Genomic DNA, 15,891 nt, shown 5'->3' with positions numbered 1-15,891 from the left:
GTGGTCCTACCTACCCTTAGCTTTCTGCTTTATGCAGTTACTGAGGTGGGAGCAAAATAGCATATAGTGGTACTTAGAGATTAATTTATTTGGAGAAAAAAGGCAATTGAGAGAGAAAAGTGCATTTGAAGTGAGTGAAAATTACGTTGCTTCAGAAGAATATTGGATTACTCTAGGACTAGGGCTACTGTCCCCATGCTGCTGCTGCACTGCAAAGTCAGTTAAATGTATGTCTGCAAAAGGAAGCATAAATAGTTCTAGATAGTAGTAGCAGTAGAGAGAGTAGTACACCATCAGTAGGATACTAACTTGTGCTCATGATGAAAATAGAATGGATACCACCACATTTGGCCCATACTTTTTGCTGTCTACTCTTGTCAAAAGAATGAAAGCTGAGTACAATATCAGAGACAAAGTTGCAGCTCTGCTTAAATAATATCTGTATATATTTTTTAACATTATAATTGATAATATTTTTACAATGCCTATGGTCTTTTTTTTTTTTTTTTCTGATACAGCTTGTTAATTTAGATGTTATTTTTCCTGCTTTGACAGTACCTTCCAGGTGTTTTTCAGAATAACCACAATCTGCTCGGAAAACTGCAGGCATAATTCATGTGATTCATCTTTTATAATATATTTTTTAACAAGTCTCATCTGCCATTGAGCTGCTCAATTGCCTAGATTTCTAGGTCCTTCTGGGCTTTTTCAGTGTTCTTTAGGCTTGATTAACGAAAGTAATTTTCACCATCTCTCTGTACTTTCTTTCTAGATCATTAATGTATTTAATACCAGCCCTGAGAGAGATCCTTTGAGCACGTGCTGTAGACTTTTTATACTGTGAAAATTGAAAAGTTACTACTATGTCCTATTTTCTCTTCCCAGCTGCTTTCTAATCCACTGCAGCCTTTTCTCTCTCCACACCACTAGCCCTCTTAATAGCTCCTTATGAAAGACATTTGTAAAGAACTATTTTAAATGACAGATAAGTTACACTCTGTTTCTCCCTTGCCCACCACTTTGCTTGCATGTTCAAATAATTACATGGGATTGAAAAACATCATTTTTCTTTACATAAAGTTTGTCACTATCTTAAAAACTTAAAGATCAAGTATTTTGTATCTCAGATGTTATTTTTAAGTCAACAGTTTCTTCTGACAATAAAATAAAGAATAAAGTTTCACAAGATTTATCACTAAGTCCTATAAATGGTCACACAACATTTGCTATTTTTTTTTTTAACATGGAGGGTATTCTGTTATCAGTTTTTACACTTGAAACAGCAGCTGGAGCCCTTCTGAAAATTCTGGCCTTGCTGTCTGACCCTGGGAATGAATACTGCCTATCAGAAGAGCATACTCTTCTTCTAGTAGCCAGTCTGCTCTCAGAGCAGGACCCTGTGGTCCGGCAGATTCCTATGGCAGGAAATAAGAGTTACACAGTCTACTGTGATTAAACTGCATTTCTGTCGAATGGTACAATGGGAAAATGACCTTTTCTTTTCTTCCCACGCCTACACAGAGCCAGCTGACTTAGGTCCAGAGAGAACCTGAGACAAATCAGAACTGAAATACTTAGTGGGAAAAAGGTCATCTTTAGATTTGAAAAGGCAACTGGTAGAGAGAAGGTCTTGGTAATTTTTCACAGGGCAAGGAGCAATAGCAATTTTATATGTTAACATTTTCTTTGAAAAGGCCTTTTTGTTTTAAGAACACAGTTTCAATAGAATTTAACTGTGCTGGATCATGCCAAGTCTTCAGTACTTCAGAGCTTAGAAGAGTGTCTGAAGGGTTGTTTTATATAAAATTGATAACAAAGAAATGGTTTTATTTTAACACCTTAAGAACAGGCCATACATCTTAACGTACACAGGATGATTAATTGAAAATACTGATTGAATCCCATTTGTAAACCAACCTGGAGTGTAAGATCTCAGCAGGTGCTCCTCCAATGTAAATATCTGTGAATGGCATTGCTGTTCTTTCATTGTCCACACTTTTTATATGTCTTCTGTCTACTACCAAGATCATCTTCTTGGAATTGTGATATATGATAGAAATCTGAAAAGAAAAGCATATGCTTAAAAATGTCATATTTTGTAAGCTGTTATAGCGATCTTGTAAAATCGATTTCATCTTTATACATTTTGTTTAAAAAGTTCCTCCCATTTAACAGAGAATTTGTTTGTAAATTGGGAGAGGCTGACTATGATTACTGGTAGGATGTTTGTTTTGATGTCACTATTTTTCTGATGACTGAATTCCTTCAATTAAGAATAAAGAAAATGAAAGTACTCATATTAAATTCTCCACAAATTCTGGCAAACAGATAAGCTCTGTAAACTTCAGAACGCTTTCTTGATTTATCCAAAAGTTAGGGCATAAGTCAAAACTTAAAAAGCTTAATTGTTCTCTGCTTAAACATGAAAAGATCTATAGATTTAGTTTTGGCCCTGAATCAGATTTTGAATTGACATCAAATAAAAGGCAGAAGAAGCAACTCACTACAGGGGGTTTTATTACTATCACAGTTACATTGGATTACAGCAAATTCCCTGAAACTAAATACAAATAGATATTTTACATCTGCCAAAGTCCCTAAAATACTGTGCATATAAAAATGGTTGGTACCAAATCAACTGTCTTTTCAAATGAATTGGGAAATGCCCTAATTCTTGTAAAGCAATGCATAACAACTAAGGTGGTCAAGTTAACATAATGATATGGTTTTACTTGAGAAAAGTATTATATTTGATATAGAGAATTGCCCTTGATATAATTTCATATGGAATTAATAAAACTTCCTTCTGTGTGAATGGTCCTGTCTTTGGCTAGTAATACACACAATCTGTCTGCAAGCACTGATTTATGAGGAGGCAGGGACAACCTCCCCTTTCCTCTGCTCAGTACTCGTGGGACTTGCATGCACTTTACTCCTCTGCCTGTTCTGCCCTATCACCACCCACACCCTCATCCTTTTGTGCCTTTTATGGGAGTCAGAGCAATTATTTCTGCTTGGAGCTTCTGGGATAGTTGGTCAAATGGCTGTGATAGTTACCACATCCGTACCTCATGAAATTTAGCATCGTTAATCCTGGCCTTCTTCATGGAGTCCTCGAGGAGCACAGGGCCATTGCTGAAACCAAAGTCATAGCGGAGGTACAAGAAGCCATTGTGCATCTCTAGGCTGAAGAACATGCTCTGTGTAAAACAAAATTGCAGTCAGAGAAGGACTATGTGGTAGCAATTTCAAAAAATTCATAAACAGTCTTATGAGTCTGACATTGGGAAAAGCATGCTGGGAAAAATAATTATTTGCAAAATTATGACACAGTTTCTATATTTTTATATTTATAATATATGCATATATATGCACATGCACACAATTGTTTTCAAGTGGCACTTTTTGGAGGCATTGGTGAACTGTTTCCTTATAGAAATAGTATTTGGTAGCACCATGATGTCACTATTCTTTACCATCAAGGTATTCCTGATGCAAACACAGATGTGTTTTCATGGTTAAAATAATACCACATGTCCTGAATGAAAGATATTATACTGGTGAAAGCAATGCTTTGCTAAAATGTCTGTATCTGCATTAGCAGCTTCTATTGCAATGTCTTTAATCACTCAGGATTTTGTCTTTTCACAGCCCTGATCCACACTGATGTATTTACTGAAAGATGAGCAATAGCTAGAGTATATTTATTATGTATTTGGTTTCTAGAATTCCTCACTGTTCCTACTTTACAATTTGGTTTCTCTTCTGTGGCTGAGTGACCTAAACTTCATAAACAGGAGTTGTACTTTAGAAAATCTTTAAAGAGTGCTTGAAATGAAGATCTGCACCCTAGAATTAGCCTTCTTCTAAAACTGAACATAAAGAAACAGAAAGAACAGTTTACAGCAAATGTGCATCTGGGTTAACGCTTTCAATGCTAATGTTTTTTTTTTTCTCTCCTAGTGTTCATGCCTGATGGAAACATGGGAACAATTATTCTTAAAACACTACTGCAGGCCAAGAACTGCAGTCTTTGACATAAATGAGCCCACCTTCTCAGAAATCACTACTTAAAGAAGTTACTTCTTTAGGTTTTAATCTAGCACTTCTAAATTAAACTGCAGCTTGGGTTTGTTCTGAACAACTTAAACTTGAAAATGAAACAAGGATTACATTCAGAATATTTATGAGCTGTCTTTGCAGAATTGAATAATGGACCAGCTTACACAGACTTTCTAAAAGTGCTTGTAAGCAGGCATGGTCTCCCACAGCTGATATCCAACTTGACTGCAGTTTCCACTGACAAACACAAAGTGCATATGTCTCCAAGAAACCTCTAGGTGCTTTTTCTTGGAAGAAAAATAAGTGCTCTGCAGTAAAGGCTCTTAAACTTTTAACAGCAGCTGCTTAATCAAAACCTCTTAAGACAGAAATTTAGTGGTAGCGTGCTATGCTGCAGAGCACATTGCGTGCCATGACCCTCCTCTGGAAGTTACTCTACAGGCAAACACTAGAGTGTCGCTCTTCTAATAAGAGTGGATTCTTTTTTCTTCTAAATACTTAAAGCAGTGTTACATGTAGGTGTCTACACAAGTGTCTGTCTGTGGACTGCATCTGCATGGATAAATGTTTTCTGTGGCTTTTCTAGGTTGTAATCCACACAGAACTCGTGAGCTTGATGTGGAAATACCCAAAGCCAAAAAAAAAAAAAAAAAAAAAAAAAAAAATCCGCGTTTGTCTTCAGAGGATATTTTCATGTCTTGAAACTCTTATAGAGACTGCATCACTTTCACACTTCAGAAAAGCTCCTGACATTTGGATCAGGCCTTTTTATTTAGATTGCTTTCTATTTTCAGTAACTTAAATATTTAACTCTAGTACACCCTGAGGCACAGCTATAAAGTGGCAGCTACCACAAAGTGGCTGCTTTTTGGGATTTACTTCACAAAAATTTCCTATAGTTTTGATTGAGCATTCACATTTAAGTAAAGGTACAACAACTGGGTTTAACTGGAGTCCCTCTTGAAGTATCATCACAAGGATATGACCAGTTTGAAGTCCTGACTGTCTCTGGATAAATGCAGAGTCCAACTCAGGACCTCAGCTTCCTGAGGCCTTTGCAGAGTAAGCTCCAGTTCCCTCCTAATGTATACATGCACCAGAAAAATACAAAGTATTTCCTCTTCCCAGAAGTTAAATGTGAGGACATAAATATTTTGGATTTTCCAAGATATTCTAGGTACTGGGGAACTTGTGGTGCTAATAGATAAAGGGTACTAGCAGGACTTGGTACTCACCCCATTAATCATCAGCAGGATCAATCCATTGTCTGTAGGCGTTCGAACTTCGATGTCAAATCGAGTCACCTGGCTGAATTTTCCCCTTCTCTCAATGTTTCTGGCCAAGGCATAGCCAGAGCCATCAAAGAAATAGCTCACAGCCCGGCTCTGAGTGAAAGCCAACTTATCTCTATGGAAAAGCAAGCAGGGAAGGATTAGTTGGCATGTACCCATTTTAATTTAGGGGAACTTAAATGCCTTTATGTACTTTATTGAAATAATTGTTCTGAACTTCTGCTTTTGCCTGGCAATGGTGAGACTGATGACTTCCTTTCAAATTTTTTTTCTGGTAATTTTTTTTTTCCTGAGAAATAATGTGTAGCTTTGAAGGTGGATCTAACTTCTTCATCATTATATTGTCCTTTTATCCTGTGCTATATGTAGAAGACAGGAAAATTATTTGCTCATCCTTGTAAAGTGATAGGCCCACAGCACTCACTTCCTCACTATAGGGGTAAACAGATATTTCTATTAAGAGCTTTCCCAGTTTGTGCAGAAATCCATTTGAGTTCTCCAAGAACTTTAGCTGAGCATGGACTCTGGTATGCTCTGTTCTGGAGAGCAGCAGCTTGACTTGTCTGTGGGAATGGTGAAGGAAGCTCATTTTCTCTATCCCAGCAGTTCCTGCATTTCTTCCCAGTGCATGCTGCAAATTACTCTCCTTTTCTTTTCAGAGAGAGGTTCCACTGTTGTTGCCTGTTGTGTGAGGAAAATGCCTGCTGTGTCTGTGCTAAACAAATGCTGCAGTTGATGTTCACTTCTGCTTTAGGAGCATGTTTCCCAGTGTGTAAATGGCTTATCTAAGAAATAGCTGTTGTGGCTTTAAGTGTATGGCGGGAAGAAAGTTCTGTATAAGCTTTTCTGTCTGGGAGTGGGACTACACTCAAGGTCATCAGGTCCACTAGACCTGGCTGGCTGTGGCTGTATCACTTGGAGCAAGGTGAGTCAGAAGCAGTTCTGCCCTAGGCAGGGGGTGGGGTAAGGAGGGAGCATGAACAAGGTTGTGAGACAGCTACTGGAGACAGTAGAAAAAGAATAGAATATCTCACGCTAAAAGAGTCTCGTAAGGAGTCTAACTTCCATACATATATATATATATATAAATATTTACATATTCATATATATGTTTGTGTATATATATATAAAACTTGTCGATGCAATTAGGAGCTAAGAGAGACCAAATTCCTTCTGGGACAACACCACCTTCACTTTTTAAATTTAAAGGCAGGGGCCGGCGCTTATAACAAAGGGGAGCAGCAGGGTGAGGATGGGACTGTCCCCTACCTGGCACAAGGTGGCGATGTGGTGGTGTCGATGTTATAGACGTGCTTGAAATTGTACAGGCTGATCACATCGTCGTTCAGGGTAGCCAGTTCCAGGCAGCCGATGAAGCCAGGTAGGTTTAGGCTAGGAGGGAGCTGTGCAGAGGACAAGGAAGAGTTAAAAGGGGAAAATGACACTCTGGTTGGGTGTCGTGAGAGCATTTGTGCCTGGGATCAGTTTTGTCCCTGTGCAATTTGTATTTTCAAAAGAAAGGTCGATGCTGCTGTGAATAGTCTTCACAGTCCTTACCATGAAACGGCCTTTGGGCTCTAAGTAAAAAGGGAGCACATAAATGGTCTCACAGTGAGAGAATTAGGCCAGGTAAAGCAACTGCAAACAAAAACTTCTTTTGTAGTTTTGATGAGAACATGCTTGGAAACAGAGAAAAAGGCTAAGATTTTACTAATAACAAAGCTTACTCAATGTATTTGAAAAACTCAGTAGCTATTTCATATCTAATACATAGATATCCTACACAGCCAGAAAAATAACTCCATACCATAAATAAAGAGAGAGAAATGAGAGGGCTCTTTAAACCCAGGAGACTGGGATTCAAAAACTGCCGGTGGGTAATCCTCAGTTAGGTATTATTTTGAACAGCTAGCAGAACGCAGAAACTTCTTATTTTAACAAAAGTCACTGCAAATGGAATTTAAACAGCCACACTGGTAAGGAGAAAAATACAAAAGAATAAAACTAACAGGCCTAAGTCATTTTTTTATATTAAACTATTTTGCCTTGTGGAACAGGTATGATGATAACAATGCCTCTTGTACTTCAGAGTTTGATCACTGTGAGCAGCTTTTCTTCATCTTCTCATTATTTCCATTTTCTTATGATAAAATAGTAAAGGTAATACAGCAATACAGAATATACATAGCTGTAAGAGAAAATTAGGTTCTTATCTGTAGCACAGATACATTTGGTAAATGATCATGTTTTCTTTTTTCCTTTGTTTCTTCTATTCTTTGAAATTATGTTAAGCATGCGAGTTCTAGTGGTTAATTGATGCATTTCATATTTGCAAAGTATGTAACAGGGAAGCAAAAAGCTTTTAACAAATCAGACTCTATGTTAATAAATAAAAATATGAGGTGTATTTTCTAAGAGGGAAGGGACCCACATGCCTATCAAATAATACCATTAATCACCTTCTGCCTATTTTCCTTTCCATTTTCCTTCACTATGCTTTCTTTTTCCTCTGCTCTGCACTGGAACAGACCTGGAGGGTTCGTTTGCTGGATGACTTTTTGTCATCCATACTTTTGACATGTGTGTATGAAACGGTTATTCAGTCTTTAGTCCTATTTCCAGGCAGTTTCCACCCAGGGCTCAGTAATCCAAAATTCCTGCCATGGCATATATGTAGTAGTCATAACAATGCCAAGCTCAGGAATGCATAAGTGTATTGAGTTACTCTTTCTTTGGTTTTATGTTTTTAGAAGAGCTGCTTGTGCATCAGCATTTGGATCTTTTTAGCACCTGCTACAGTTAGCTTAAAGAATTTAAGATTCTCTAAAGTCTTTCTAGGTGTGTTTTTATTCAGCCATGCAATTTTCATAGCCAAGATCATTGATAGCAATTTTTAAATCCCCAAATAGTAACTGGTATGTTCACAGAAGCGGGTAAGTTGGGTGCTAATTCATGATGACTACTAGGAACTGGACTGAAGCTACTGTCTCACACAGATCTTCAGACATATTTTGCACAGGCAACTTTTCATGCTGTTATAAGTCTGGATTTAAACCAGTGATAATTTAAATTCAAACCAATAACTATATTGTTAGTTTCCCACAAGATCCTAATATTAACAACACATTACTTTTAATTTTTGTGACAATTGTAAAAGAGAAATTCTAAGTACAAAGAACTCATTAGCATTGAAAAATACTGGTTGCTTGCAAGTTAAGTTGGACTAATAGGCCTTTGTTTATGCATACTATTTAACAGCTAGCAAGCCTTCTCTTTAGTACTTTTCAGGAAACCTGAACAGCAGCTCACAGAAACTAGATTATCTTACTTGTATGACAAAATATGCTAGGGAAAACTTCTTCACCACGGCTAAAAGATGGAGTCCTAAGATGATAAATGACTAAATAAGGACTTTATCTACCATTTCTGTGTTTTAATGGAATTCCATCAAGTTTAGTTTGCACTGTTTAATTCTGAATAGAGAATATTTATCTCACCAACCTCAAAGCCTGGAGGCACTCCACCAACATAGAAAACAGCATTTTCAGGTTCCAAATTAAGAAGGGATCCAGGACCAAGAACCTCTCCCTTTTTGATGAATTTTTCTTCAGCTGTGCTACTAAGACTGGGCACAGTTAAAAACATTTTGCCATGTCTTCCAATCCTGCAGAAAAGAAATGTAAGAGAAGAGAATTTCATGTTGGCCAGATTTACAAAAGAACACACAAGCCTCCAACTCCAGGAAGGGTTTTATTTCCTTAGAGAAGACGAGTAATTTGGAGGTGAAAAAATGGAGGGACCACAGACACTATCTCTTCCTCCCTGTGGCCCCTTGGGTCTTGGCTCTTCAAGAGCTGGAAGAATTTCCATTTATTTCAGCAGGAGTAGAACCAGGCACTGAAAATTCCTGATGGGCAGTTCTGACACAGCCTTTTCTGCTTGATTTTCCCTATTAACTGTTTGATTTTGGGGAAATACATGTTATCACTTTACCTCTCAATTTTGATGATACTGAAGTAAGAAGGCCAGGTGCTGACTGGCTTGGCATCCAGAGGTATCTCCACGTCTTGGCCCCCCAGATTATAAATGTACACAAGGTTGTCATTTTTAATTGCAAGACCAATGTAATGTTTTGCCTAAAACACCAATGGAGAGGGATGTTAGAAATAGAACATTGAAAGAGATTTAATGCAGGACATAAAAAGGAGTAAACTTTGATAAACTGAATGACACCTTTAAATATTACTGAAAATTATTTAAATAGGAAAAAACCCCTTTATTCTCTAATTGGTTGCTTTCACCACATAAAACTGTACAGAAAAAAAGTCTCTGATATTTTACTTTATATCCATTTTGACTGAGGTAAATTCAAGGTCATGAAATAGATCTCTGCTGACCATGAATTAGTCATGTTCAATGGGAAGCTGTTCATCATTATTTAGTGTGCAGTGCCATGTGCAGGATATAGTCTAAAGCGTAAGTATTATGCTGCAATTAAATATTCTGCCAAGAGGCATTTCACTTGATTTATATTCTGCAGACGTTCTTTTTAGGAAAGCTTAAAAATGAAAGCCTGCCTCTTTGCCTTCTCAAGCAATAGATTGCCAGAATGATACCTGGCTTGTAAGTTGTGCTTTTTTTTCTTTTCAGAACCACAGTTTAAAGAACAGTTATTTCAAAGTAGTATACACGGAGTGTACAACAGCAGCATAAGCCACAGATAAAGAAACCTGCTTATCTTGTGGGCCTGTGACCTCAGAGATTTGGAACTGACACTGTCAGCAGCACAAACTGATTAAGGCATATCTCACAGATGCCAGGCAGGTGACATTAACTGCTTCAGAGCACCTTGGTATTGGCAGAGGAGATAGCAAGTGTGGCTCGCAGCAGTGACAATCAAAGCAGTACACTGCCAGGCAGGCGAATTTTCTTATTAGAGAGAATCCTCCATTGTTTGGGGTGACAAGTCTCGAGGACAGGGGTCTCAGGAACCTTTGCTCTTTGCTTGTCACAAAATCAATGATGGTCATACAGTAGACACCTCTAATTTTGAAACATGAAGAAACAGTGAGAGGGAAAACTGAGGGCAAAAAAATTTCAAACTGATTTAATTTTTTTAATATATGCATAAAATTTAACTAGGTTATTCTCTTACATTTTTGTTTCCGAGGTACAAAATGAATCTGTCTGGGGAGGCTGCCAGCTGTGGGTTGTCTTTGTGAAGCTTTATGTACAAGCTCATGGAAGTGAAAGATTTCAGTTCTTCCACATTGATCTTTGGATTGACTTCAACAGCTGATTGGCCTTCAAACATCATGGAAACTTGGACCTGCAGTTGCAAATATGCAAAGTGAGACACATGTTGTTCCCTGGGGTCATTACTTAAGGTAGGTGTGTAACAATACTGAGCCAGCAACCTTGCTTACTGCAAGAGTGGAGTTGGCACCTATGTATGGGCATGCAAAACCGTATGTTTGTAACAATCTTTTCTGGAAGACACTGTAAAGAATATGAAGCAAGTTATTTTAAAATTAATTAAAGGTCCTAATGAACTCTACTTAAGCATATTCATAAAGTAAATTACATTTCAGTGGGAGATAGATGTGTGCTTAGTTGAATCAGGGCTGCATTACCATGTATGGCACATAATGAAATTCTTACACAGCTATAAAACTTCTGCCCATAATTTATTTCTTTGCTTTGGGAGTAGTATGACCATTTTTTGTTCATTAGTAATACTGTTACGTCATTGAATCTACAGTGATACTTATGAGATGCTAATAAAATTGTAAAACTGTTCGTTTTAGCTCAAAATGCTTTCAACATCACTGAAGTAATGTTTTCAAATTATACACAGTATACCTGCATCACAAAATACATTTTAAAGAACAGTTAAGCACTACACACAAACTGAATTTTCCAAGTTATATTCTAGCACTGTGAATGTATAATAATGCACTGAATTTTTTATTTCTCTGAATGAATTTAAATATACTTGACCTTGGTTTTCTTGTTAGAGAAAAAACCCTCATTATTTATGTATGGTAATGAAAGTGTTTTTTCGCTATTAAATATGTGTGAGCCAAGTATTTTCTTACCCTGCAGAAAATTAATTCAAAAGAAAGAAAAAAAAAAAAAAGAAAAAAAAGAAGTGCTGTCATCTCAGAAAAGCTTACATTAAATAGCCATAATTATTACTCATAGTAATTAGCTTCATAGGTAATTTGCCTACAAATTGTAGGTAATTAGGTTTTGTTGTTCTGGCTGTCTTGTACATTGTACCCAAATCTTTATTGTCAAGTTGCTACTGCAGTAACAATAGTCTACTGTGAATACTATGATAATGTCAAATGCTTGCAAATAGTAACTAAAGATTTTAATGAACTCCAATGTGCTTTGTTCATCCAGTTTTGGGGAGGTGACAATGTGCAGGTTTGGGCTTCTAGCATAGCTTGACAAAATGGAGCTTATAGTAAGGGTTGATTATTAGCACTAGTAACCAAAAGTCCCAAAAGTCCAAAAGTTTTACCTTGCTTGCTACACTCCTGGTTTGAGCAATTAACTCTCTGATCCGCTGGATGCTGGAAGAAATATTGTTTGCTGGTGCCTTCTGTTCTACTCTGCGCAATTTGTCCAGGAGTTGAGGGAAAACTTCTGTAAGTTTCTTCACTGCAGTTAGAAGAGAAGAGACAGGGTTTCTTTTCTTTCCTCTTTGAAAGACACTGGTTTTGCATCAGGAATATTCCACCCTGTCCTCTTAGGTTAACTCACCCGTCTTCTGCTTTCTGACCAAGTTCGTAATGATGATGTGTGAGATGCAGTGATTTCAGACAGGGTTATGATTTCTAAGAATTTAGTATTGCTAAAAGTTTTGGAAATAAGTTTGCACAAAGGACACTGTTTTTTTAGGACTCATAGGTAATACTGTGGTGTGTTGCCTCTGTTATACTTTCCTGAAGGAACTCTGCAAACATTAATAGTTTTAACCTTTTAATCTTCCTTCAAGACGAATGTTAAGCCTAATTTTACAACTACAGCAAGTGGAGCAGAAGGATTATTTGTTCAACATCTCACTGGATACCTGTGGCTGGCCTGAGAACTGCATCTGAGAGTTCCTGAACCCCTCAAATTCACTGTAGGGGAGATGTATAGGTTGTTTTCCTCAGCTTTCATTTATGCATGTCTCCCAGAGGTCATCATCCAGATAGCAGCAGTGGCTGCACAGGAGATTTATTTGCTTGTGGCTCACAGTCCACTCTCATGACAGAAACACTGCCAATTTCATGCTGTGGTAACAGGCCTGTGGTGTACAACAATAGAAGGCCTTAGATGATGATGTCTATGCACCTAAACTGTGCTTGGTACCTGCCCCAGACCTTGTGATTGGTAACATTGTTAGCTTTCCTGCCTGCATCTGCCAGGGGTCATGAATTAGAGTCCTGGACCTTTGGTCTTTTGCTGCTGTGTCTTCTGGTAGGACATGTGCAGGTGTCACTGGAGAGATGCAGGGGCTCTGTTGTGTTCAAAGTGAGAGAAGTCCTTTCCCAAGAAGATAAGGATAAAAATTATCAAGAAGGAAAAATAACTACCCTTAATTATAATCCAATTTCATCACATCAGATTCCAGTGACATGCTGCCCTTTGAAGGATATTTACACATCACATCATTTTTCATCTTTAATTAAATGTAGGTACAAGTAGCTGAGTATAATGAAATGCAATTTTAGCTGCAAGCTACATGCGTATAAGAAATATCCAATGTTCAGAGTTAATTTTAATGACATGGATTCACTGTAAAGGTTAAGACCAGATTTGTAGGGTTTAAAGTTATATTTTAGAGGTTGTCAGTGTACATCCACCTTCTCTTGTATGCTTCCTGTCATATTTTTGCCTTTGTCTGAGACTCATAGAAGGGCTTGGATTGGAAGGGACCTTAAAGATCAACTAGTTCCAACTCTCCTGCTGTGGGCAGGGGACACTTTGCACTGGAACACATTGCTGAGAGCCCCACCCAACCTGGCCTTGAACATTTCTGGATGAAGTCTGCAGAGAGGCAGGTAAAGAGGCTAATCATCAGATATAGGAGACTGTATGAAAAATGGGAGAGGAGGAGCAGACTCCAATCACTTTTCTGCATTGAATAAGCCTCAGACTCATTCATATCAACCCCAGAGTATGAGAAGACTCCATGGAGTCCTACAAGTCTGCTTGTTCTTGGATAGAGTGAAAAAAATCTATATTTGCCCGTCCTGTCCTGTCTCTGCTTGGCTGTTTTCATTTGTGTTTTACTTTCCAAGTTCAGTCTAGGAGTGGGCCATATAGAACTTTAGACCCTCCAGTTTTTCCCATTTAGTCCTGGAAGGCCTTATGTAGTGGGAGTTAGTGATCAGCAGATCTATATAAAGCTTATTGTACGTTAAAATATTGTGATTTTAATGAATCCTCAAAGAATTACAGTAAATTTTGGGTAAAATGGTGATGCCAGAATGTGTTAAATTTTCTACTTAAAAAACCCCAACAAAACCCAAATCAACTTATACAAAGTTTTCTTTAGTTTTCTTTTTTTTTCCAGTTTTAAGGCAAAAATATTGCAATCTCAGAAAATGATTTAGCAAATTGCAGCCACTTTTTAAAAATAATCTGCAACTGAATTGTAATTGTGTTTGATTCAATATCTTAAAACCTGGCTTTTCTGTTTGAAATTTGATGTATTAAACTTGAAATGCTATGATAACATGAAAACACAAAACTAACATCTGTAACTACTAGAACTATTGTGAAATCTCAATATAAATCTCTTCCTCTTGGCCTTTATAATGGCATTCTTCAACACAGAAGAACATTGATTTTGATTTTTGTGTTTGTGATGAAGGTGAGAGTGGAAAAGAAAACTAGTCCTGCCCAGTGATAAAATATAAAAAAAGAATAGAAGGGAAATTGTCAAGGAGGAAATACCCTGACTATAACATTGCAGACACTTTTCCCTTTCACGTTTTTCTTCCCAAACTGTCTGCCACCCTCTCTGCTGAAGCCCACCAGTTCCCTGCCCAATGGCAACAGGGACTAACTATTCTCAGACAAAGTGCATAGCCAAGACATGCTCTCACCCTTCCAAACACCAAGTGCAAACTTTATTCAAGGGCAGTGCAGACATGCCAGCTTAGAGGCTTCAGCTGCTCTGGAAGTGTTATTGGCATGAAGATTAGGTGTTTTGGTGTTCCAGGCATCTGTCTGAACATTTGTTGTGACTTTCCTTTGGATTTTGATGGACATTCCTCTTGTCAGATCAACCTTTCCTGGCAGAATACACAGCTGATTGGAGAATGCTCCATCATGCCTAGCATGTCTACATCTGTCTTCCTGGGGTGTGAATCACAATCACATCTGTCTGGAGCTCTACCTGTGCCAGCCTCCTGTGCAGCACTGATCTCTCGTCTCAGCTATTTCCACCTGATCTCTCTGGCAAAAACACCTCACCATACCTTTAAACAAACAAATCAAATGCCTTCAGAACAAAAATGCCATGGAAAAGCTTCCTCCACAAATGTACTAGGGCACACTTGGCCGTAGGTTGCATATTACCATCTCTCCAACTGTTAATTTGTGGTCAGCAGGCCCTCCAGGAGCTTGGATATAAACAAGTATTTTCAAGGTGACTCCCTACCTGCAAACCCACCATCACAGAGAAGACATTTTTTCCAGGCACATCACATAGGACCTGTTCTTATTCCTTTTTGGGAACATAACCAAGGGAGAGCTAGGCCATTTTAACTCTATTCACTCTTACAGAGCGCCTCAAATGCTGCTGGAAATATTTCCTTCAGTACAAGAGCTAGTATGAGTGGATTTTTTTGAATCCTGAATGTCTGCTGGCATTTTGAGCATGAAGAGCCAAATGCAGTCTGTGTTGCTGCTCTACCTACTAAGCTGGCATGGGAAAATGTTAAATGTAAATCAAGTGTAAAGGTGAATAAAACCAGAAACCTTCATGTGGAAGCTACAGCACACTGTTTCTCTTGGATGTTTTTCATCATACCATTTCCTTCTGGGAGTCCAATCATATACACATTTGCATTATTTTGCATATTAATCAGAGCCAATAGCCTAAGCTGTGCTCTGTGGTGAACAAAAGCATTTTACAGCAATGCAATCCAATCCAAGTGCTGTTATATTAACTACAGTCTTACGGAGCTCTGTGCAGTGACTAGCAGTGAGCCGTTCCCAGAGGGAGAGGTTCACTGTTCTCTTTTGATGAAAAGCTCAGAGAAATCTGATTGTCCTCCAGTTCTGGAGCCAGAAATTGGGATATTGAATAGCAATGAATTTCTTCTAGTGAAGGGAGCCACTTCTATACCAGTTCTTGGGAGCACTTAACCAAAAATACTAGGGGTAAGGGTCTTATTGATCATGGAATTCTGAAAATAACATGACTCTTGGGATTCCCCAACTGAGAGGAAAGACTGTGACTTTGAAATACTAGAAACAATGTTGGGTTTGGTGCCCATACCACCATTTGCAGTTAAATAACACTTGAGTT

The 15,891-nt window shown here is 38.0% G+C and overlaps 1 protein-coding gene across 2 annotated transcripts in view; it reads right to left on the bottom strand.

Annotated features, from left to right (window-relative positions):
• LAMA4 (laminin subunit alpha 4) overlaps window positions 1-15,891 on the bottom strand; it is a 97,355-nt gene that overhangs the window by 18,528 nt on the left and 62,936 nt on the right. For both annotated transcript variants that reach the window (XM_083856013.1, XM_083856014.1), the window contains exons 18-25: window positions 11,884-12,023; window positions 10,510-10,683; window positions 9,348-9,490; window positions 8,856-9,018; window positions 6,624-6,757; window positions 5,298-5,469; window positions 3,069-3,200; window positions 1,918-2,060 (exon numbers count right to left, since the gene is read on the bottom strand). In XM_083856013.1, the coding sequence (XP_083712139.1) occupies window positions 1,918-2,060; window positions 3,069-3,200; window positions 5,298-5,469; window positions 6,624-6,757; window positions 8,856-9,018; window positions 9,348-9,490; window positions 10,510-10,683; window positions 11,884-12,023 (1,201 nt within the window). The remainder of the gene's footprint in view (window positions 1-1,917; window positions 2,061-3,068; window positions 3,201-5,297; window positions 5,470-6,623; window positions 6,758-8,855; window positions 9,019-9,347; window positions 9,491-10,509; window positions 10,684-11,883; window positions 12,024-15,891) is intronic.

Source organism: Zosterops lateralis (assembly GCF_965231275.1).
Source record: "Zosterops lateralis genome assembly, chromosome: 3".
In the NCBI taxonomy this organism is placed as follows: Eukaryota; Metazoa; Chordata; class Aves; order Passeriformes; family Zosteropidae; genus Zosterops; species Zosterops lateralis.
Note: the sequence above shows the minus strand (reverse complement) of the source record. Positions and strands in the feature narration are given on the sequence as shown.